This window comes from Oryza brachyantha, chromosome 3 (assembly GCF_000231095.2).
Source record: "Oryza brachyantha chromosome 3, ObraRS2, whole genome shotgun sequence".
Taxonomy (NCBI): Eukaryota; Viridiplantae; Streptophyta; class Magnoliopsida; order Poales; family Poaceae; genus Oryza; species Oryza brachyantha.
In genome coordinates this window covers 5,756,006-5,782,014 of record NC_023165.2, presented here as the reverse complement: position 1 = coordinate 5,782,014, position 26,009 = coordinate 5,756,006, and the positions used below count along the sequence as shown (strand labels likewise).

At 39.0% G+C, this 26,009-nt stretch overlaps 1 protein-coding gene and 2 long non-coding RNA genes across 4 annotated transcripts; 1 reads left to right on the top strand and 2 right to left on the bottom strand.

Moving 5' to 3' along the window:
* Positions 1-407: 407 nt before the first annotated feature.
* LOC121053991 lies at positions 408-2,134 on the top strand. Of its 2 annotated transcripts, none has more exons than XR_005811465.1 (4): positions 408-584; positions 1,383-1,556; positions 1,636-1,701; positions 1,890-2,134. It is a non-coding gene; the product is annotated as an uncharacterized LOC121053991 (long non-coding RNA). The 2 variants fall into 2 exon arrangements; XR_005811466.1 differs by having other exon boundaries at positions 408-641.
* Positions 2,135-5,689: 3,555 nt separating this feature from the next.
* LOC107303939 lies at positions 5,690-7,893 on the bottom strand. The gene is made up of 3 exons (XR_001549929.2): positions 7,550-7,893; positions 6,920-7,451; positions 5,690-6,078 (listed from the first exon to the last, which is right to left on the bottom strand). It is a non-coding gene; the product is annotated as an uncharacterized LOC107303939 (long non-coding RNA).
* Positions 7,894-11,554: 3,661 nt separating this feature from the next.
* LOC102709630 (cytochrome P450 90B2) lies at positions 11,555-19,336 on the bottom strand. Its single transcript, XM_040522551.1, has 8 exons — positions 18,811-19,336; positions 18,325-18,649; positions 18,049-18,201; positions 15,026-15,277; positions 14,770-14,862; positions 13,663-13,741; positions 13,447-13,553; positions 11,555-12,216 (listed from the first exon to the last, which is right to left on the bottom strand). Exons 1-8 carry the CDS (start codon positions 19,068-19,070, stop codon positions 11,971-11,973), a joined length of 1,515 nt encoding a protein of 504 aa, XP_040378485.1. The 5' UTR covers positions 19,071-19,336; the 3' UTR covers positions 11,555-11,970.
* Positions 19,337-26,009: the final 6,673 nt, after the last annotated feature.

Here is a 26,009-nt window from a genome sequence, read left to right as displayed (position 1 = left end):
CATATATAGAGGGTTGTGATATGATGTCGTGATGCCTTTGCTCTGAAAAATCTATTGAATTTTTACCTCATTTTTTAAATATATGGCTGGTTCATAAATTTTGTTAAGATATCATCTAACTTTATAAACAAATAAAATACATATTTGAGTCTCTAATTTAAGACGTTTAACTTTTTACCACTTATTACGAATGTTCATAATAGATTTGTCACTGCCCCACATAGACGCACGATGACCCATATCTCACTGGGCCCACTTGTAAGTCACCCTGCACATGGGTCGAGCAAAACTAGCCCAACCAGTGAAACCAGACCGGACCAATCCGCTGTTGATAGTTTTAACGGGTCTAATGGTTCCCGGGTCAAAACCACTAAAAATACTCACGGGTTAGATTTTAGGGCGGGTAGAACCAGTGAAACCACCAAACCCGTCCCAATCCACGCTCTCACGCTCGAAACCCACACACGACGACGGCGACGGCGGCGGCGGCGCGGCGCGCGCGGCAACGACGGAGCTCCGTCCTCCTCACCATCCTTCTCTCTGCCTCTTCCGCCGCGGATGCGTCCTTCCTCTGCACGCACAAGGTGTGCTTTCTGATTCCGTTCTGAGCGCACAAGGTGCGCTTTCGATTCCGTTCTAAGGTATGGGTCACTGATTCATCCTATGGATTGGATTTGCATCTTTTCTCTGATTGGATTAAGTCTGATGGGTTGATCTGTCAGGAAAGAACCTAACATAGAGGATTTTCGATATAGACATTTTTTTACTGTCATGTTTCTTGTTGGTGTGTGATGCAGTCCGTTCAAGATTAGCATTATCATTCACTGATGCAACTATTAGATTTATTTTGGTCTAATTTGTGCTGACGTTTGTTCAGAAAATTATGCCCAAGTGTCAGGCATATAGGCAATGGCATGTAAGTATGTAGCAATTAATATGTTTCTTTTTCATATATGCAGTACGTGTGGGCTGGAACCTTTGTGACCTTTGTCTGATGCCTGGTATTAGCAGTAATTTGTGTGAATAGGCTAGTGTTTAGTTTGAAATGTCTGGTAGTAAGATTTACTGAGAATATTTGACTTATGGTTCACCTGTTGAAACATGCATAGGTTTTATTTTTTCTTGCAAAAGAATATATGGATTGAAAAGGTATTTATTGTATTATGGTGGCAGGTTTTTTAATTCGATCTGATTTCTAATAATTGTACCCTTGTTAATATGGCTATTCATAGATTAAAATTAATCTATGAATGAGTTTGTACATTGCTGTCACTGCACTAGTCCTCTATTTAGTATTTCTTATTCAGATTCAGTGAGATGATTCTTGTTTGTTTGGTTTCTTCATAACATTTATTCTGAATTTAAGAATGTTTCTATTGCAGATGGACAATCAAGTAGCACCACAATGCTATTTTAATGTGGAGGCTGAGCACACTATGACTGTGCCGATGAAAATATCTGAAACTCAAACCAGGGTAACAAATCCTGTTGAGGTGAACAGCACAACCAGAATTAGCTCAACGACTATTGGGGGCCAAACACCTTATGTAATTGAGGTAAAATTTTTTATGTTTGCATATGTTAAGTCTGCTTAGAGCATAACTTAAAATGACCATGGTGTTTATCTTTTTACAGAAATTACTAGGCTGGTGGGTGGAGGCACAAGTTAACTAGCTTGCTAACATTATATTGCTACTCTAGGTTAGAATATTGTCCCTTCTGAAATTTAGAGTCGGTTGCATAGTTTATTTTGGTTGACAATTTTTCTGTAGCAGGTTGTGTATTGTATTTTGATCTGATGATTATTTTGATTTGTTCTTCTCTTGTATTGTTTCAAATTCAGAACTGACCTAGTGAAGCTATGAATTAATCAATTCTATGGTTTGCAGGATCTCTTTTCATCAGGCGTGGGCTTAACATGACAAAATTTTGGATTATAATGCTGTTTAATTAGACGAAAGATGCGTGAAATAGATCAGATCAATTCATAGTCTGACCATTTCATTTTGTCCTTGTCGATGTATAAAGTGATTTAAATCTTATATTTGTGTATTCACGTACATTCACTGAAAATGGTATGTGCGTTACTGGTGTCTATAGTTACGTTGTTAGCAGCAACTGAAATTGATAGGTATTATTAACTGGTCTCAAACTATTCAAACTGTGAAACCGGACCAGACCAACCCGTTTAAATCACATCAATTCAAACCGCTGAAACCAACCCAACCTGACTAAACCACACGCTGGTGGGCTGGGTCAAAAAACCACCAAAACCCGGACCAACCCGTGCATGAACAGGGTGACTCGTAAGAATGGCAAAAGGTTAAATTTTCCCACTAATTTTGGTTTAGTATGCTACGTAAGGTCCAAAGTGCGTATAATGTAGCTCCGCACATTGGCGTGGTTGTCTCAAATAACATAAATTTTGTATTTAGTCATCTCCACTACAACATGTCTCCGAACCAACTCTCGTCACTTCTAATTAGATCAAAGACAACAATGAGAGTCGACTTCGGGTCATACTATAGTGAATGGATCATAAAAATGCAAAGTTGTCACTATTGTGGACATGCACAGCTATATATTTGCACTTTGAATTTTGGGCGATTCACTAAACCGGTATCAAGAACCTAAATGTGTATTTTATAAGTTTGTAGAATTAGTGGACATCCGGTCTAAATTTAAAAAAAGGGTATATATCTTACTCTAACGAAAACATAGCATTCCAACTATGGCCACTGCTGGATTCCTCCAACATACTATCACTCGTGAGAAAATTTCAGATGCTCTTTAGGCCGTCTCTAATCCAGTTATCTAGGTAAGTACATATATAGAAATAATCGTTTTGTCCAACAGATAGGACGAGAGACGCAAATCCTAAAGCACAATTGTTTCATTAAGCATCAATGCTTAGCAGGGGTGTTGATATGTAAAATACACCTTAACTATTTGATTTAAACATCTAAGAAGGAGATGAGTCGATTTTTTACGGTTCACAAAAAATTTAATACGTACTCTCTCCCAAAATATAATTATCTTTTATTATTCAAACTTTTTCCCAAAATACAGATACCTTTGTACCCAGTCCCTCATTTCAACCTATCACAGCCACCTCTCATTTCATTTCTCTACTTATTTTCTTATCTCAACCAATCAAAATCATCATATTTCATTTTACATTTCCTTTTAGCACTAGTTAAATACATGTGCTTTGCTACGGATTTATGATGTGTTATCAAATTTTTTATATGAAATAGTCACCTTAATTTAAATTTATATGTAGATATCAATCTATATTTAATTGGTTTTTAATATTAAAAAATTTAAGTGCTAAATTGTAAAACTGTAGTGGGGGTAGGTGATGGTGTCTACCATCACCACTGCTCCTTTTTATAGGAGTATAGATACTCATGTCCAACCCTAAAAGTCTTTATATTTAGTGACATGGGAGTACTTACTACACGTGTGCAAAGGATGAGACAAATCCCACCTACAGCTCCGTGAATATTAGCCTTCAATTTGAAAAACATTTGAGTATTCTCCTTTAGTACTAAATTTTATTTGAATCCAAAAACGGACGAAATATTAGCATTGGCCTCAAAATGTGTGAAAGCCTTCCACCCAAAAACACTTGAGGATTAACATTTGAATAAAAATTTCACGTATACTAACCTTAGGCTAGTAAGTGTATGCTTATTAACCTTTGGGCCAAATTTAACGAGTAATCTCTCTGTTCTAGAATAAATTTATTTTGGAACGAAACGAGGACTAGCTTTAGCAAAAAGAAAAGAAAAACATGAATATTAGCATTCAGCCCAACTCCATGTTCCATTGAGGATATACTCTTCGGCCCAAAAATGGAAGAAACATGCTATTAATCTTAGTCCAAAAATACATATAGCCTCTGGCCACAAAACACTCTTCGATTACATACTTCTCTCGCCCTTTTTATATGCTCTCCTCTTATAGAATAGGTTACATTTTTCATATGCTCTCCTCTTATAGATAGGACGAACAAAGAATAAAGTTTTTCGATTACTTACTTCGCTCGCCCTTTTTGATCGGTTTTTTAATAGACCTGAAAGGCATTAGTGTTAACATTCACACAAATATATAAGTTTTATGAGGAGATAAATGATGTCTACTCCGACTTTGATAGGCCCAAAAGAAAGGAAAGTATCTACCGTAATAGATAAACTCCATAACAATAATAACTCGTGGCCGTCTGCTGTTCTCCACAATAACTCGTGAGTATTACTCTTAGCTCGTTTACATGTGTAGACCTTGAGCCGAAATAGCATGAGACCTCGTTTCAAAACTGCACACGGCTCATCCCAAAAGCATATATTTGTAGTAGCATCATGGGCCCTAATAGCTCAGGACTGTATGTCAACCTATGGCCCAGGCGTGTAAGCCTCAAGCCCAATTATTCGTGATTATCCGTCTTCGGCTCATTGCACATGTATGCATGCTTTCGGCCCAATAATTGAGTTTGGACCTGACAGAATTAGGAAGCCTTCGGCCCATTGCATATGCAAGTCTTCCCTGAATAAATCACCCTTCGGCCGAAAAAAGTGAATATTTAACTTGTATTAACCTTTGACCAAAATTTCATACGTATTAATTAATCTTGGAATAAAATAGATGTATACAACGGAAAAATATGAACACATAACAACTAGAGTTTGGCATAAATTTCAAAAGGTCCAATCTTAGGCCTAGTACTATTGGGCTTGTCCATTTAAGCATAATCGTGAGCTTTTAGCTGAATTAGGGATGAGTAACTTATAGGCCCAGATTATATTAGTGTTAAGCCTTCGCAAAAAAAAAGCACTAGTATATGAAAAGAAGGGCATAATATCATAATATGGCTTTGGGCCAAAAGTTCAGAAACATGTTACAATTCAAGAATCATGCATTAACCAAAACAATTTAGCACCTAGAAAAGAAAAATGCTTAATTTAACTTGTAAGAAATTAAATTAAAACGTCAAACCGTGCCAGCTTTGGACGTTGAGATGGTAATTTAACTAATAGAATGAACTGTCAACTGCCTGTTTCCTATGCAGACGATTTAAAACGGGTAATTTCAAAATTAAAGAACAGCCAGACTGCCAATGCAGACGATTTTCAGGAACCAAAACGTGATAATCCAATATACCATAGAACTTCGCGCAAATAAAAAACAATCGAAAACGATAAATTTCAAACTAACTAGACTTGCTAAGCCCAAATGCCTCAAGGAATTTGGGCTCCACAAGAGATGACCTTAAGGGGACCTTGGTGGAATTGAACCACCGCCCATCCGCAATTGCAAAAGCTCAAGCCCAACAATCAACGGAGGACCTCCCGAACTGAGGCAAGATCCACATCGGCAATTCAACGAGCTCTTGTTTATTTCGGCATTTTCTGGTAAAGTTTAGGAGCAATTCTCTGCTCGGGTTTAAAACCAGAGGAAACGTCGCGCGATAGTTCATTTCGGTATTTTCTAGTAAAAGTCCAGAGCAGGTGCTCGACCGATTTATTTTAAATCAATTTTTACTTAGATTTCGTAACTCTGCAAACGATACAAACGGCGACAAGGTACTAACTATTATATAATGCAAGATTAGGACTTCAAAAAATTTACCTTCCGAATAACCTTAGTAAACAAACCTTGGGCAGCAGAGGCGAACTTGGAATCCAGCATCGAACCTCCAAAGCAGACATTAGTTAATTTCACGGTAGAAATTTAACTTATACATGACGTCGTGATTATTATCACCAAATCACCAAATAGAATTTCATGATTTCCAATTAGTGACCAAACCATATGCTACAGGTAAATAGCTCAATAGTGACTAGTATTAAACTAATCAAACTTGATTAGCACCTCAATTGGTAAGGTGATAGCAACTGCACAATGTACCGAATATGTCACACACAGCTTCAAAGCAGGGAACAATCCTCTCGTCTTCAGATGCAAGATTTCAGAGGAATCAATCAGCTCAACCAACTTGATTTGTCGGGATACTCCTGTCTTCACTGAAACCAAATCACCGGATTCTTCATCTACATAGTTCAGATATAGCTACAAAGTCTACATACAAACTTTAATGAATCTCCACACCCTGAATAACATAATTCTTCAGAATACAGATGCTAGTACAACAATACAGTGTTATACTATGCTGAGATGAGACAAAAGTCAAAATAGAGAATTTACTGAATTTACATCGTGATAGTAAACTAATATTTGTATGATAAAATATTATGCTAATAAACAAATTCTCATATTGCAAAGACAGCATTACTGGCCTGCTATATAGGCAGGAGGTAATAGGACGGTGAAAAGCAGCAGCTCATACATGGAGCGCATCAGCAGTTAGATCATGAATCATTAACAATTAAACAGTGAAAGCCCTGTAGATTAGGGAAGCCAACGGACGTTATTATGTTCAACGGCATGCAATCCAATTGTATAGCGAAAATGTAAAGACAATGTTCACCGACTACATGCAACCCAAACGTACAGTGAAAACGTGAAGACAATGTTCACCGACTACATGCAATCCACAATAGTATGGCGAAAATGAAGACACACTTAACCAACAGGGCATATTATCCGAACTAATAGGGAACATAGGTGTAACTATTTGGAAGGGAGACCACCGCAGTAGCAGCCACGTTAGTAGTTATTAAGTTTAACACGCATAATGTTAATGATTGTATGTAGCACGATGCTATACGCAATATTCTGATGATTATCTTATGCACTTCTAGTTACATGTCGGGTAATTCTTGCTATTATCTTGCTGATGATCATAGGTATGTACCGACAATGACAATCAAGTAATTTTAAATAATTCAGAAATATTAAATACCGTGAATTCAAAAGAAATTTTTGTGGCATGATTGCATATGTAGATTTTCAATTGTACCTTGGTTCTTGCGCTGTAGCTCCACGTTAGATTCGCGCGCGATCGTTGCTGAAAGTTGTGGTCGCAGTGGAGTCTGAGATAACCAACACAGGGGACACCAGATGGGGGGGAGAACCCGGGGCTAAACAGAATAACCCCCGTGCGAACTCCCCCCGGGACACAAAAGAACATCTTTATTACGGTGGCCTGCCATGCGAGCGCACCCAACATGGCAAAGGCCAATCTTGCGATGTCACATCTCTCTTTTTTTACTCTTTTTGACCCCCTCAGACACAAGCACCTCGCTTGTTACAGCTTCACCTTTCATCTTACCTTGCCGCCTTCATCTCGGCACGGCTCGGCTCCATCGAACAACAAATCTCTTAGATCTAATAATTATCGAAATTTCATCCAATAATTATCAATACAGAGAGACATCATCGGGCGAGGTCGCGTTGAAGGGGATCCCGATGACCGGCCTTCGCCCTCACCCCGCCGGTTTTGCCGCGTTGACTCGCACGGAGCATCCCGGAAAGGCCTCGTCATGTCCGATCTGCGCGCAGAATAACCAAGACATCCACAGATCAGCACGCGTTGCAGCATGTTCTAGAAACGAAGCAACACGGGTGCTACAGATGATTCGAAACTCACCAGTCTCAGATCCAGCACCCCAAATGCGAGGACGAGCAGCTTCCCGCCAGATCCATACCGCTCCGCGCCTCGATCCATGGTTTCCACGAGCCGAGAGCCGAACACGCCCATCCATCCAAGATAGATCGCTCTGAACCTGCGTAAGAACACAAAAAAAGGCAAACGGCGCGTGTTCCCCCCCTTATAAATCAGAGGAAAACCTCACCGTTGCGGCGTCGGAGCGACGGATTGGATCCCGAAACCTACAAGAAAACCTACCACGCATGGGATTCAGGTAGCGAACTCCAGATCTGGGAGAAGGTAGGGGAAAAGGGGCGGCTAGGGTTGGCGTCGCGGGGCGGTGGAGAGGCGAAACAGAGGAAGCAAAGGTATTTATGGTCTGGTCGGACGAAACGGACGGTCCAGATGAGGCTGTTTCGCTCGGACGGTCACGATGCGGGGCGCGTGGCGCGGCGCCATTGGCTGTGACAGCTGGATCGCACAAGGACAGCGCAACTTGCGGGGGGAATTAACGTCACTGCGTGCGTCATCGGTTCGACGGGATCGTTTGTGGGAGCGAACACGGATATGCGTTTTTGTGGCCACCTGTTCGGGGGATGCTGATTGGCTGCAAGCCTGCAAGCCCTGCGACGTGGATTTTCCAACAGGTCTGCTAGTTGGGCCTTGGCATCTTGCTCGAGACTTTAGGCCCATTACTGCGCTTCGCCATCTGTCGGGGCCTGGGCTGTAACAGTTTGATTTGGTTTCGTGGAACATTAATAGAATAAGTTCACTTGAGGTTCCTCAACTTATCGTGCAGTCTATTTTTCGTCCTTGGAGCGTAAAACTAGATACAACTGGTTCTTGAACTATCAAAACTGGTGCAAAATAGGTCCCTCGTCGGTTTTGTAGGCGGTTTTAGCTGACTTGGCGTCTACATGGCTAGTTTGCCTAAGTCTCCGTCCCACGTGGAATTGAAATGACGCTTACATGGCAAATATATATCCAAAAAACAATGGGCCCACTTGTCAGCTACACAAAAAAAATTTAAAAATGGCAGGCCCACGTGGGCCCACAGTTAGTGACCCAAAAGAAATAAATATGGTGGGACCCACGTGGACTTCACATGCATTCCTACTAGCTGTATAATTGCCACGTAAGCGTCATATCTATACCACGTAGAATAGAGACCTAGTCAAAAGCGCCAAGTTAGCCAAAACCGTCTTCAAAACCACCGAGGGACCTCTTTTACATCGGTTTTGATAGTTCAGGGACCAGTTGTATCCGGTTTTACGGTCGAAGGACGAAAAACAGACTGGACGATAAGTTGAGGGACCTCAAATGGACTTATTCCAACATTAATCGTGCCGCTTCGAGACTGTTTTAAGTACATTACGTTTACTCGACAACTTTAAGTGGCTGTTTGGATTCAGGGACTTTTCTTGTAGTCACTTGTCACATCGAATATTTAGAGGTTAATTAGAAGTATTAAATATAGACTGATAATAAAATTAATTACATAAATAAATGCTATTTTATTAGACAATTTTTTAAGTCTAATTAAGCCACGATTAACGAATGTTTACTGTAGCATCACATTCGTTAATCATGGACTAATTAGGCTCGATAGATTCGTCTCGTAAAATAGTCCAGAGCATGAAGTGGATTTTATTAATAGTCTATATTTAATACTTCTACTAGTATCCAAACATTCGATGTGACAGGACTTTAAAAAAAAGTCCCTGCGATCCAAACAGGGTTTAACTTTAATGTACTCCCAACAGTCTTTTATACCGTTGGCTTTTTATTTACGTTTGACCTCTCTCTTATTTAAAAATTTGATTCAAATATACTAAATTATAAATCATACTTAAAGTGTTATTTTAGTAATAAATCAAATCATAATAAAATAGTCAATAATTATATAAATTTTTTGAATAAGATAAAAGGTCAAATATATATATCAAAAAGTCAACGACGTCAAAAAAAAATCAGAGGGAATAATTATAACCATAACCACAGCAGAAGGGATTGTCCTATTAAGTTTTGCACGATGTTAAATAGTTTAGTTATATTTTGATTTAATATATATCTTTTATAATTCTTATTTCGATACCACCGTTTGTGGTAGAATTTCGAAATGCATATAGAACTATTAACTTTTAATAATATGGACCATTATGATTTAATGATTAAGATCTTTCTATTTTTGTTGGATGGACGTGGTAATTCGTCACCTACAGAACAAATGTATATCTTCATTTTGAGTTGTCTTTATAATATAATATAGGGATTGCTAACCACAATTTTGCGGGTAGCTATGTAGTTCACCTAGAGTTAGATTTAATATGCTCATGCGCTTTGTCAAAACAGTTGAACCGATAGATAACATGTTATATATATTATGTGGCAACTCTGAGATCTTATTTCTGTATATATACCATTGTACATAGAAGTATATTTGGGTTTCATACACAACTATTAACTTTTATTTCTATAAACTTTGGATTTCATATATATATCTCTTAGTTTCTATCTCTATGTGCTTGAATTTCATAGACAGTTCTTTAGTTCCTATTTCTATATATGAATGTATTCTATATACAATTATATCGATGGATCTATACACATTTCATCGTGATCAAACAATTAAAACATTTCTCTCTTTATCATTAATGTGATAATTTATAGCTTGTAGAACCAACTTATTTTCTTTTGAAGTTATATTTATGATATAATATAGTAGATAGATATTTTTAAACCGGTAAGGCTATAATTAAGATTTGTTTATGTTTTGTAAGCAACAAGCTTTAATAACATGGTACATTTTCAAATATCTCTAAATATGTTGCAAAAAGAAATAGTTCCTCGGTGTCAAATACTCCCTCCATTGTACAAAAGATTCATATTTGGTAAAAATATTTGTGTCACACAAACTCCATTTATTAAGTAATCATCATATTGATTTTGAGAAAGTAGATGACAAATTTATTGGAATTGAAGAAAGTAAGGGATACATGCATTGGGAATTGAAAATGATGATATTTTAATATTTATATTAAATATTCATATACGTAAGATAGAGAAAAAGATGGAATCTTTTTGGATGGACTTAGTAGTAAATTCATCCCTTTCCCTGGGTTGCACCAACCACAAAACCGTGAGTGCACACACGCAAAAGTGGTTTGTTGAAAAAAATAAAACCGGTTGGTTACACCTATGTGTGATAATGGGCTAAGGCTCCCCGGTCATTTCACGACCATTCTTAAGCCTTAAAAATGTTTAACTCAAAATCTATAAAAAGTTACCCAATTTTGAATTCAAGCCTTAATTTTTGTAGGGAAAAAACTTGACTCGTTACAAGGGTTCGCGAGACGGTGTTCTCCGCGCGATAATCGTGGTTACCACGTGCTCCGTTAAGGCACCGTAGCGATAGGGAACAATTTGAGTTACTAAATTTTATCCATATTGAAAATTTTAAGATTTTTTGAAAAAAAAACAATGGTAGGGATCTAGTTGTTTGACGAAAGAAATATGTGACAGTTAAGGTAAAAGAAAAAGAAAAAAAAGAGCATAGTTCATCGTGGCCCATGAAGGCCCAAATATAATATGTGTACTAGTTATTAGTGTATTATTGTGTAAGTATATATTTTAACCTCTAGTTGTGTTCTATATTAATTGTCATATATAATTATTTGAATGTCCTTATTTTAACAGTTGATGATTTTTTTCTATTTTGCAAATACTACATCCTAATTGTTCTAAATATATCATATTTATTTTCTATTATTTTTAAATTCTTATAATTTTTTTGGATTTATTCTATGTTTATCCTCAGGTTGAATTTCTCACGGTTTTCTACCTAAACCATGCGATTTTCGAGCCAAACCGTGCGGGTTTTTAAGCTAAAACATGGTTATCATTGGATTTGAATTCAAAAATTTTAAATTTAAATTTAACATGGTTTTCACGGTACTCAGTGGCTCCGACGAAAGTACAACCCTGCCCATTACCTCCGCTAGCACCGGATGCCATCGCTAGTAGTCATATGGATTGCCTAAAACAGTTGTACGAGTCCATAAGGTCTATCATAGTTATACGTGCGTCTTATAATACACTTGTAGGTTACTAGTTTAACAAATGATGCAGTCATGCCAAGGTAAGCCTATTGTATTACTTGAAGCGGGCCATGGCCCATGGGCCGGCCTTATTCCACCAGCTCACGGCTGGAGCTACCCATCATGTCGCCGGCTTCCATCCAGCCAATGCTTTACCCTAATCTTAGTATATATCCTTTTCTGATCACATCTACATACCACAAACCGCCACCAAAAAAGGAAAACGAAAACGTGTACAATGCATTCTGTACTTTCCTAGACACTGGTTTTGATTTCTTTCCCTCTTTTTCTTATATATACCCAACAAGGTCAAAAGGCTTCAATTCACTCCTGCTCATCCTGTGCAATTCTATGAACCCTAATGGGAAGGCCCTTGGGGAAGTCGACGAAGGGGAACACGAAGGCCTGGTCCGGCTCGGCGAGCTCCCACCTGAAGCCGAGCACCAGATGGTGCAGGAAGACGGCCATCTCCAGCTTCGCGAGCTCCGACCCGGCGCACAGCCGCGTGCCGCCGCCGTACGGCATGAAGCTGCTGCTGCTCTGAGCCGCTCCGGCGGACGATCCATTGCTCTGCAACGGGCAAGAACGGACAAAAGGAACATTCTTTTCATCAATAATTTGACCGTAGTACGAATGGCGGAGCGAGCAGCAAGCATGGCTTTTTATCGCGGCGCCATGTGTAAGGCCGGATCAATGGCGGCAGTTTACGCGCACGGGAATTATGATCAATCTCCTGGAGGATAATCTAATCCATATCCGGATATATCGGTCGCTTTCTCGGCTGCATGCCACGAGCAGATAATCTCGTCGGCATCGGCAACCGCACTGCAGATCCACTGTTCGATCGATCGAGCACACATACATGAACGAACGACTAATATTCGGTCGAGTCGTGTATATAGCGGATAAGAATGACGATGTGATGGATAGACTGCCAGGATTCCAATCGTTCACTGATTGGTTCAGTTCGATTATCCACTTGCGGATTTGGACCATGCTCTTGGATTTTCGCACGAATGCATAATCCATCGAGCGTTGCCCAAGCACACGTTCCCTAGCTTGCTACTACCCATGCAAAACCTAGCTTGCAGCCAGAGATCACAACTGACTTAGTACAGTTAACCGGGACTCCATTGACCAGCTAACATGCGCATGCACATGCGCGCGATCGAGGTTGGAGTATTCACTTTCATGCCAGGTTGATTCACCATGCATGTTACCATCGCCGAGCTTACACGGAGAATTATAAATCGAGGTGCCGTGCCTCTGCACGATTTCTGCTCAAGGGAAGAACGCGTTTAGCCTATGCTGCTTTTGCAGATTCTGATATGATCCCCTCCCCGCTTATGATTGACACGTACGGCCCAACAGCGACAGCCGGGCGTGTCCCAGATATTTTTTTTCCTCTTCTTTTGTTCCAGTCGAATCGCAGCAATTAAACCGAGATTAATAGCTTAGGTTAACTAATTATTCACTCCGTTTTATATTATAAGATTTTTTAAGTTTGTCTAGATTCATCCATTGACTATTGTATATGTGTATACATTAATTAGCACATAAATATATTTTTCTCTTCTTTTGTTCCAGTCGAATCGCAGCAATTAAACCGAGATTAATAGCTTAGGTTAACTAATTATTCTACCTGTTTTATATTATAAGATTTTCTGAGTTTATCTAAATTCATCCATTGATTATTGTCTATATATATAGATTAATTAGCATATAAATAAATTTAAACAATATCAAAAAGTCTTGTAACGTGAAATGGAGAGAAAAATAAACAATCATACTGCCACTGACCTTCCATCTCCAGGGATTGAAGCGCTGGGGGTCCTCGTAGAGGGACGAGTCCAGATGCACCGCGGCTAACACCGGCAGGATCTTCCATCCGCTTGGAATGTCATAGCCTTCAGTTCAGTTCAGTTCAGATTCAGTTCAGTTAGCCTCTGCCGTCAGATAGAGGAGAGAACGACAGAGGGAAGAAGAGCCGATCGATCGATCGATCGAGCTACTCACCCTTGTAGTGCACGTCCTTGATGACCTTCCGGTGTAGGAACCTGACCACGTTTCCTAGCCGCAACGTCTCGTTTATGACCTGCAATAAGGACCCCAAATAAAAGAAATATCATTTGGAATCTTGGATCGATGCTAAAGTTCATGTTTTTTAGTCTGCTTTTGACTGCATGTAGCTGGGAATCTTAGAGGGAAGATGCTACTTTCAACTCCATGCTACACTCTACAGTACTTCATCGCCTAAACTACCCTGTTGACTAATTAATTATTACGTGCAACCTATTCTTGGTAGGCGACAACTCTCGATAGCATTTCATCTGGGTTTCTAAGGCCTCAAATTACTCTGCCCTCTTACTTAATACTCCCTTCATATTTTTTATATAACACCGTTGACTTTTAGATCCATGTTTGGCTATTCGTTTTATTCAAAATAATTATTAATTATTTTGTTATAATATGATTTATTATTATAGAAACTTTAAGTATGCATTATAATTTTGTATATTTGGATATAAATTTTGAATAAGACAAATGGTTAAACGTAATTCTAAAAGTCAACGGTGTCATATATAAAAATATGGAGGGAGTACCCCACACACACACATAGTGTAACTGAATGGTATTTCGGCATGTTCTGCTCTGCGTCTGAACAGCAACGCAGACGATGCAGATACCTTCTCTTGGGGCGCTTGGAACCCTACAACAACATGTACTTATCAACGCATTTGGATCGTTGCAAGACGATGGGCCTCACACCTATAGAAGCTTCCAAAACGGAAGAACCTCTGCTAGCTAGTACGCATCTAGCTAGCTTACAAGGCAGAGCACAGACTCTACCGATCGAGAAACACATGCGTGCGTGCGTGCGCTTAGCTCGATCGATCGAAGCTGCAGAGAGAGGGGGAGCGTAGTACGTGTCCCGGCAATTATTTTGCAGAGCTTTCAATCTCCATTTCGTACATGACATTTCGGGAATAAGTTGCTATCCGTCTACGCAAGTGACCAAACAAAACAGCAGAGCTAGCACAAATCCTTGCACCGATTCACGTTAGCGTTTAGGGAGGGAGGGAGGGAGGGATAGGATCGAAACGAACAAATTAAGGGCCTTACGCATTGCGTGAAAACCATCTCTTTGTAGTCTTCCCAGCTCAATTTGCACTCCCCTCTTAGCCGTTGTCTCCTTGCAATCCCAAGATGCTCCTCCTGCATGTCATGCGTCAGTAAAGGTTAAGTTAACTAATCAATCCCCATGTCATTTCTGATGCCTTTCGCTTTCTGCTGGTTGCTCTACAGTTAAAACGTAGCACTGTGTATATATGACAGTAGAGTAAATGTTTAAGTTAATTCTGCGTAAACTTTTATGTACCCTCAGTTCTTGGACAGCCTTAGGGCAGCCTTCAAGGAAGAAGATAGCGAGGGCGAGCGCCATGGACGACGTCTCGTGCCCGGCGAAGAGCAAGCTCAGCAAGAGGTCCAGGATTTGCTCTTTTGAGAGGTTAGACTGTTTCAGAGCCCATCCGAGAAGATCGTCTTGCTCGACGCTCGCATCCTCCTTGCTCATCTTCTCAACCCGCTCTTCCATTTTCCTCTCTATCACTCCGAGAATGGCAGCACGCGACTGCGGGGAAAACAGTAAAACCACACAGTAAACATCATGCATGCATGGAACCAATGCCAACATATATATAGAGCAGGAAAAAAAAATCTTACGGTGAAAAATACTCCCTTCAATTCTTATCAGGAAAAATATGTGGGACATGTATCAAATTCAGATATGATGTTGCCTAACCGCCTACGAGTCTAGGATTGTCTCTTGCCATAGCTTTCTGTTTTGGAAAGAAAAAATGTCGTTTCCTTTGAACATAGAAAGGACGCATGTGTGTCGACACCAGACGAGAGATCGAGGGGTTCTTCATCTCGGTAGCTACTTTTTTTTTTCTCAAGTGTGTCGTACGTCTATATATAGGTTCATTCTTAAACACCCATGTGTTGCTGTGTTTAGTTATACATTGACACTGATCACAAGATATATATTCCCCGCATAGAACACAATAATTCATTAACCTCGCTCTTATGGCATTTCATGAAACTTGCTAATTAATGCCTTATAGTACTTTTAATTAGCAGTGATCAGTGATCACAGTAGTTATTTTGTTGGTCAATTAGTGATGTTTAAAGAACGAACACCATCCTTGATAAGGGTATTCCCAACCCATAACACTAGATGTAGTTTTCATAAACTTCATATCATCAAGAAACTAGTACTAGACACTACTCTTTCAATGTAAACACTACTATTCCATACTTCAATTTAATGCTATTTATCTCACATAATATATGTTGTGTAGAAATCATGTCTCATGCAAGACATGGTTTCATTCTCTTTTCTCATTTATTCACTTGCCATATTATCTTTTATTCTAGATGGCAATTTATTTAATGTTATGGACACCATCCTAGTCATTGGGTTAGGAATGCCCTAAGGTACCACTTTTTTCTATATAAAATTTAATACCTCTTGATATCTTAGATACTAAAACTAGAAAGTACCAAATTTTACATAGAAAACAGTGGTATCTGATGGTACCTCCTCAAGGATGAGAAAAGTGCTCTTAAAGGACAGATGATCAGTAGGAGTACTGCATGGTGTCTTCAGCTAACAAAAACTACAGGTACCTTTTCATTAACTGAAACCAATTAAACCGTGAAAGGTTGCTAGCTAATCATCTGCTTAACGATATTAATGTGGTTCCGGTGTGTGGCGAGAGTTTGGTCAGCGGTTGAATCATGATAAATGATGGATTCCCCAGCATATAATCATACCAAATTATGAAGGTTGGTCATTTACTTTCCAACGGATTAAAAACTCCACTTGCTAGGTTGCATGCTGCTGAGCACAGCGCAGGGTGTGTGCATCGGAGAGAGATCGTGAAAGCAAGCTAGCAGCATGCATGCTGAGGCAATCAATAAAGATCATTTGAGTGTGACCTCACATGCAGTAAAAAGTGGGCAACATTTTATGCTCACATGAGTGATGATCAGTATACGTCCCCATGGAAAAAGAAAGAAAAGAATCTGCATGATCGATCAGTCCCCCCGGATCGAAACGGTTGATCCGTATTCAGAAATCAGAAGTACCTGTGCATGTTTTTCTGAGTTAACCATCTATAGGTTTTGGCTCATGTTTGGAAGATAAACAAGAAATTCATATGAGCTCTGCCAGAATATCACCTTTAAGTACTTAATTAATTCCTAGAGAAATTGCCCTTCCAAAAAACGTAACGGGCCGGCCGGGCCTAGAAGACACAGCATGCATGCACCCTTTCAATCAACATTTTTTTTTAGCTTCCTATATTCCCAAATAGCTATGGTCTATTTGCTACACAGTTTCAATCCCATGTTGATTATCTGAAGAGCAAGATAATTCGCCGGAGCTAGCAAATCGTACTAATAAAAGACCCGGGGTGCGAGCTAACTGATTGGACCCTGATCGATGAGATGATACATGCAGCACTATGCTAGTACTAGTACTTAGCAGCTACAACAAATCTTTGGACCATCCACAATTCTAAACACACGCATCTTGTATATGCCCCTACATATAAGTGCACTGCCGTCATGTATATATATCAATATGTTGATGCATGGGCCATTGCATATATCATGCATGCACCTAGCTAGCAAACTAGCTAGCTACACACAAGACCACCAAACAAAAAATTAAAGAAACTAAACGTAGCCCTCTAGCCCATTCCTTTCTCTAACCCTTCCCCTCGTGTGCGTACCAAACAAAACATTGACAGGAAGGTCGTCGTCGTTCCCACACACACATAAATATATTCGCTTATCGCTCACAAATAAGTCGCCATATAAATCTATCTCCCTCCTCCCCCCTCCAAGGCTCCAATACGATCGCCCTTGTACATCACTCTCATCTTTTGGTTTTTGCTTATGTTTATAAACCAGAATTTAATTTTTTAACCTTAAATTTAGAGTTGATTTTGAGTTTTTTTTTGTTGTAGTTTATTTTTTAGCTTTAGTTTTTAGATCACTATGTACACATATATAAAAATTTTATTTGTAAATTATTTTTTATTTATAAATATGCTGTTTGATTTTTTTAAAAAAAAACCCAAAAGATAACCCCTCGTATATGTATATATACATCTCGGTTGTTGGTAAGCTAGGTGCAGTGGGTGGTTATAGTATGGGCATGCTGGGACAGCAGAAGAAAGGAGCCCGGCCGGTCGGTGATATATGTAAAGTAGAACGCACGCACGCGCGCACGCACGCAAGTCGTGTGCGTATGGGGCGCAGGCTGCCGTGTAGGAAGAGAGGGACGCACACACCTGCGCGCGGGCGAGGAGGTAAAAACTAGTGTGTTAGTACCTTGAGAGCCTTCCAGTACGGCGTCCCGGGCAGGTTGAGCGGCGCGGAGACCACGCCCTTCATGAAGGTGATGTACTCCCGGCGCAGCCGCTCCGTCTCTTCCTCGCCTTGGTCCATGCTCATTATGTTCTTCGCCATCAGGTTGAACGTGAACTGCGACCGATCGAGAACGCGCGCGGTTTATTGATTGATCGATCGATCGGCGATCGATGGATGTATGTGCATGTACGTTGAAGTTGAATGGAGTGGTGTGGTGCAGTGCACAGTGGTACGTACCTTCTTGGCTTCGTGCTGGGCGGAGAAGGTGGAGGAGGGGGGCCAGGCGCGGAGGACGAGGAGGGTGTGGCGCTCGACCTCGGGGAGGAGGACGGCGCGGAGGCGGACGGAGGAGAGGAAGTTGAGGGAGATGGCGCGCATCTCGCGGTGCGGGTCGCCGACGAGCACCAGCATGGACCACTTGCCCAGGATGCCGCCGATGCTGCGCGGGTAGCTGCACTCGAACAGCCGCCCCTCGTTCTGGAGGATGTACCGGTTCAGCCCCGCGTCCGCCGACACCACCGTCCGCTCCCCGAACAGGCTCGACCGGTAAATCCTCCCGTACCTGCACGCGGCGCCAGAGCCCAGCTCGCCGTCAGCGCGCCACCTACCGATCAACACCTGCTACGTACGTACCGATCGACATGATCCTAGCTAGCTTGCTTTTGCTTCACGGCGGCGGCGCGATGAGCTAGCGTGTGTATACCACAGATTAATGAAACCGACCGTGCGATGTGCTGCTCCATGAAGCGGCCGACGGAGGTGGCCGGGTGGGCGCGGAGGTAGCCGAACGTCTCGCCGACGAACGGCAAGCCGGCGGCGCCCGGCGGCAGGTTCGGACGCTTCCTCTTCGTCCCTCGCCACCAGCCATGGCGCCCGCCGTGGCATTTGGCCACGGTGGTGGTGTAGAAGGTGAGCAGGGCCAGGAGGACGAAGGGGAGAAAGAAGAGCAGCTCGCTGGTGATGGACGCCATCATGGCGGCCATGCCGAGCCAAGATTCCGGCCGCGCGGCCAGTTGCTCTTTCTGCACAGATATATTTTCCCTCTCGCTCGCACGCCTCGCCAAACTGAATCTCTCCCTCTCTCTCTCGCTGCACAGCACAGCAACCTTTCTGCTTTGCGCAAAGAAGAATTCGGTAGCTAGGAGGGTGTGCCCACCTCACCTCGCTCTCTGCTGTGGACTCGGGGTGCTCTTATATAAGTTTTTGAGGCGCGCGCGACACAGGAAGAAGAAGAAGAAGAAGAAGAAGGTGGTTGTTGCGAGGATTCTTTTGCTATAATTCAACAATTTTTGGTGCGGCGCAGCAGGGGAGGAGTGGGGCTCTCCTGCTAGTAGATAGTACTAATATTTTCTTTCCCGCTCTACTTGCCATACAATGGAGTATATAATACGAACTGGTACTACTTAAGAGAATATCAGAATAACAAACCATTCTACCGTTCTGATCCTGATTAATCACAGGATCAGGGTCTGCACAGGAAGCGCCTCTTGTTCAGTTCAAATTGGCAGGATGTGGATGGGGAGAAGCTGCTTCTGTTTTTATTCGTCACATGCATCTTTTTTTTGAGACCAGGATAATATAAAAAGTAGACTAGCAAAGTCTTTTATTACAGTCGTACAGAGATCGCCTGGATATATATAGAAGAAATAAAGCAATGCTCCACTGGTTAAACAACTTGTGCTGTGCATATTGGTCTCATAGGAATCAATGGGCAAGTTAGGTTTCCTGCAGATACAGTGGTAGGCTTCACTCAAAACCTTGCACAGTGCTTAAAAATTCCACCTCTGTGTCAAATTTCAATTAATTTGCACTAATTTCATGAGCTATCTGGGCATGCATATCTTTTTTGTGAATATCATTAGTACTGCTGTAGTGTGTTGCACAGTGCACACACTCAGCACCCTTAAAATAGAATCTCTACTAATGCGACAACAGGTTAGGATGCTAATCGTGTTTTATTCTCATACAGTTCAGGATGTGAGCATACATAATTTAGTCAAGCCAAGACAGCACGAAACTATGTTGCACATAATATCTAATTAATGATGATATAGCACTTCCACTGCTGTGCAGGCGGCTGCAAATCGATATCATCCAACAGATAATGACAGCTCCACTGGATCAGAGTCTTAACTGATTTCTAGTTTGCTGCTACACCATAGGCGTAGCGCCGTGTGTATCGCAGGAAATAGGAAGATGGTTGCTGCGGCTACAGCAGCAGCGCCGTCATGCCAGCTCTGCTCTTTCTCCATCGCCTCTACGAGGCCGAGCCTGACCTGTGCCGCTGCATGTTACACGACACCTGAAGCTCCTCAACGCACAGAGCAGTACTCCTTCCGAAAATAACTATTTAATATCTATATTATTTAGTCAAAAATTTTAAGTTTGATCACCAACAGTATCTGAAATACAAAAATGGTAAATTGAAAAGTACCACCCTAAACATCAAAAATCTTATCATAAATATTAAATCTATCTATTGGAAATTTACGTAGGAGCCCCCACATAAATCAGAAAATCTGATCGCTGATTAAGTATGTCATGGTATCATAACCGTTTATTAAATCAATGTTTTAATTAATTAATTAAAATATATTACTTTCTCATCTATTCACATCTCATAAACCGATCAGGATTTTGAAATCCCAAGGCATGTACATTTCACGTTTATTACTTTATTCTCTTCATTATTATATAACCAAATATGATGATATAGAGGAGAGAGAAAAATTATTGTTATGCATGATAATGGTTTAGAGTCGACTCTTAACATTTATTAAAGGAAATTTGCTTGTATAGGGTGGATAAAAATGAATGGATGATAATAAAAATATATTTTTGTTATATTGATTAAGAAAAAAAACATATAACTCAATCTTTCTATATGCGCTTGTAAAATAGGTTTTTGATGTTGATATTGATCAGAGAAGAATCACCCTATTCTCTACTTTTCGACATGTCCTAATATAACAAGAACCACCGCCAGCCGTGGCCCATTGCAAGCATGCATGGACTTTTCCACGTTTGACTGTATCGTACTCCAATTGAAATATATGATTAAATCAACCAGGAAAAATAATTAATGTGATATTATTAAATTAAGACAAAATGACGATATTAAAACTAAATTGCTATATAGAACTTATAGTTATACTAATCTGATCTTAGGCACTCGAATTAGAACAAAAAAAATTGGTAAAAAAACAAAACAAAAAACCAATGCACAGTAAAGCTCTGTAGTTACTAACAATGAATTTTAGAACAGCGATTAATGACCAAAATACTAAATGAGACTATAAGACAACTATAGGACTAGGTATTGATTTCATACTTGAGCTTCCAAGTAACGGACATATAGTTGAAATTCTACTGTGGGTTCTTTATTCTGATCATTCCAAATTTTAATAGTACGACTAACAAATATGAAGTTGTGTTATTTAATTTTTTTTTTCAATTTGGACTTATTAGTAAGGTGTAATTGGAATGTACTCTTAATATAAACTGCTATAGTTTATAAAACAACTACTACACATACTCCCTCTCATTTTTTATATATGACGTTGGTTAGTTCAATTTTGAACTAACCAACGTCATATATTTAATCATGGAGAGAGTATTTAGCATATGATTGAAGCTTTCATATTTTTGGCATCAATAGCAATAACCCGTGCAACACTCGGGTTGGCAACTAGTAGTAATATTTATAATATAAGATCATGTTATTTTTCTTATGCCTTCGACCCTATATAATGTGAATGGTTATATATGAAAGATGATATTCAAACAAACAACATAAAGCGTACTTGTATAGACTAGACAAAGGAATTAAAAAAAACTACAAATTCAGCTGTGAACAGTGCATGCACTATTATATGTTTTTTTTTCTTGTTCTGCGGATCAAGTTCGGACTAGAATTTTACGGGATGATGGATGTAAATTGTGCTAGTGTTTTCAATTATTTTTAGAACTATTTATTACTCAATAGTCAATCTTGAAAATTTGAATTATTTTGATTTTCTTTCCAAGCATGTGATTAGTTGTGGAATCATTTGAATCATGGAAATAACAGGAATCAACACATAGATGCTTATTTTGTGATACAAAATTAGAATTAAAAATACTTATATTTTCGGAGTGAATATGTGGTGTTTGAGAGGTGGGGAGCATCCTTAATTATTAGAAGAATTCTTCTAAGACCATCAGCTTCCTAATCTACAAAAGAGTTTCACATGTATAATGTATTCGTGAAACATGGATATCATATCGTGCTACTCTGTCAAGTTCTTAAACTTTTCATTAGTATACTAATCTATTAGTATTTGAGTTCAAAGCTAGCCAGCATCTGATTTGTTTTAGAAAACCGAACATGGACAGTGTTATTAGTGCTTCCAGCTTGTTAACGGAATCTGATATATATGGCTCTCATCAAACCCGACTGGTCCCGTTCATCCACGAACCGCATGAGATTCCGCAGCACTGACAATCAATTCTCTTGGCAGAGCCTGATCAAAGGCACTGGCAGAGATGGCCCCTGCACCATGAGGAAGCATGGAACAGGAATGATCAAAAGGAAGGGTCTGGATCCAGATTTCCAGATAGGCCAGCATCATTGTTAATCTGGTGCCATGGAAAGATGATTAGGGTGATGTTTACAGATAACTTTTTTATATGTGTGCTGCATAATTCGCGGCTGTTGCTGCGGTCCCATGTAATTATGGTGTGATGCGCCTTTAATCTGTGGACAGAGGCCTGGAGGTTGCGAAATAGTATCTGTTGCACGCCCTGCCCCTCAGTTTTTAGTCGGATGTTCGCTCAATTAATTGTTGTTCTGTGCATAACCTAGCTGGACAGTGATTTAGTATTCACATATATAAATCCAAAAATTCACCCCTTTTTTTCCTATCGTCGCTGGCTACAATACTTATTATGTACTAATCCAAAAAATAGCATTTCTAATTCCCGTTAAGATCAGCCTCCATACTTCTGCAAGCTTGGATTAGGGGTGACTCCAGACACTGAGGCCGCGTTTGGCTTGAGGGGTAAGTTAACTTATCTCTGGTACAGAAAACGTAATAATAGATTAGTATATGATTAATTAATTATTAATTATTAAAAATATAAAATAGATTAATATAATTTTTTAAAACAACTTTTCTATAGAAATTTTTTTAAAAAAATACACCGTTTAGCAGTTTAGGAAGAGCGCACGTGAAAAACGAATGGAGAAGTTAACTTACCGGGGGCAAACGAACGCGGCCTCGAGTATACTTCACTAGGTCCACGTGTTGACTCAAAATGGGCCAAATCCCCTCTAAAATATGCTTCTCCCAAACTGTAACGGGGACTTAGGGTCTGTTCACTTTTATGCCAAAATCACCCTACCAAATTCTGTAAGTGGTAAATTTTGTTATTGCCAACATTTAGTATGGTTGATAGGCAAATTATATAAGGTTTGTTGCATTTTCTAAGTGTGAGAGAAATAGTCTAGAATTATCAAGCTTTTGTAGGGGAGAGAATTTTAGGTAACGTTTGACTTGTTATATTGCCAAAGTTTTGGTAAGGCCAAAATTTGGTAAGCTTTATTTTGTCGGTGAATTAAACAGGCCTCTAGACGTTTACCATTTTCTTAAGGGTAATTTTACAATTTTTAAAAGGTACTAGGAGGTACAATTAATTCTAATATTAATTTTGGTACCTCCAAACGCTATGCACCTAAGGTACCAAAAATTGACTATAAATTTTTAGGCCCAGAGGTACTCGATGATAGTGAAATTACTCTTTTCTTTAAAAAATGTAAAAATATACGACCCTCGTCATTTTGATCATGCTTATGCATTTAAAACTTAATTATAAAGTTAAATTTGTGGTTTTTAATCCTAATTTTATTTTATATTATTTGCTTTTGAATTGATATGTACATGTATATATAAATGTTTTACCATAATATATTTTTAGTTTGGTAATATGCCATATGAAGAAGTATAAGCATATATGAAGCGATAAAGCTGTACCGCTGCGTTTGTTCGGCTAGGAACCTCACAGATTTTTCTTTGCTTTTACGCACACACTTTTTGAACAATGTTTTTTTTTTAAAAAACAATTTTTATATTTCTAAAGTAATTTTTTAACTTTATATTAGTTAATTTATTATTTATATTATTAAATAACTATCAAAAATCAAATAATCTTTCGGCCAAGAAAAAAAGGACCTACGTATCCCAATACTATCCTCATGTGTTGTCTCCACTAAAGCTCCATTGGACGCAGGTCGTTGTTGAGCTAGTTATGGCACATAAAACAGGACGAGCAATTGGTAAATAAAGTATTAGCTATTATAAATTTTAAAAATAGACCTTTTCGATTTTTAAAAGAAAGTTTCATATAGTTTTTATGGAAAAACGCGTCGTTAATAGATTAATAAGCATGTTTACTTAAAACTAGTGATTAGCCCATCCCATCAGTCAAAATGAACGTACCTTAAGTCACTAAGAGCATCAGCCGTTAATCTATTTCATTATCTGTCCTAAAAATAGAGGATAAAAGATAAAGATTGAGCTCCAACAGAACATCCATCTCATGCTCTATTTTTAAATGTCATCCATATTTAGAGAGAAACTCTATATTTAGATGTTCTCTCTTCATCCAAAAAAAATATGGAGGATATCATATATGGATGATCTGTTGGAGTACAAAGAGATATGATAAAGCTATTTCATATGATCATCTAAATAAAGATATAAATAATCAAATTTAGATGATATGTTGGATGCTCTAATATGACAATATGGGGCTGAAGGGCGCGGTACCAAAAAGTTTAGGATACATCCGAGGAGCTGATTGATTGTATTTTTAATGGAAAATAACATATTTACAAATAAAAAATAATATGAATAAAATTTATATATATATATTCTTAGATCGCTACGATGAAAAAACTATAATATCAACTTTAAATTTAAGGTTAAAAATTTAAAATTTATCTATAAACATAAACATAAGAGACAATAATACATGAGGTGCCAATTTTCGTTAGTTTTGCTTGAAACTCACACAGTTACCACTATTTCTGCCACGCATGATCCTTCCCCGGTCGGTAAGGAAAACGAAACGGTAAAAAAAAAGAAGCTAATTTTAGCCATTAATTGAAAAGGTATTTTTGTTAGATTGTTAATCAATTAATTAGTAGTATTATGTAATTTTATTTTTTCAATAAAGATCATAATAAAAAGGAAAACATTGTCCCTTCAAATTTTTATTACACCTAATATTGTTGGTAGTATAATTTAATCGTAACCATCCAGTAAAAATAGATCAGCGGTGCCGATTAAATTTTACTACCAGTAGAATGCACTGGAGATGGACGCTTATTTAGGGCATTTAGGCTTGCCTTACCAAAAATAAGTAATTTGGCATTGTTTGGTTATTAGAGTTTGCGTTAAATATATGTATAAATATGGTTATAAATCAAGATTTGAAGTTGTAATACATGTATGACAGAATTAGAGTAAAAACCTTGTTCTATGCTGTCTCTTAAAAGAGGAGCGGCCATTTTCTAACTTACGATGATTATAGCATAGACGATGGACTGAGGTGATCTAATCGGTCGATGGTCATGAATACACTGGTACATTGTAATTACTGATAATTGGTGCTTCGAGGATGTATCCATCAGTTAAATCTCATTGGCAAATATCATATTTGAGTGCCATAGTTAAGTTTGAACTTTCTACGGTGTGCTTCTGCATTTGGCTATTGCCATATTGCCAATATCTTATACTCACTCCAATTTTTTTACGCCGTTGACTTTTTATCTACGTTTGACCCTTTGTTTTATTCAAAAAATTTATCCTTTTTTATTATGATTTGATTTATTACTAAAGTAACTTTAAGTATGATTTACCATTTTGTATATTTGAATAAAA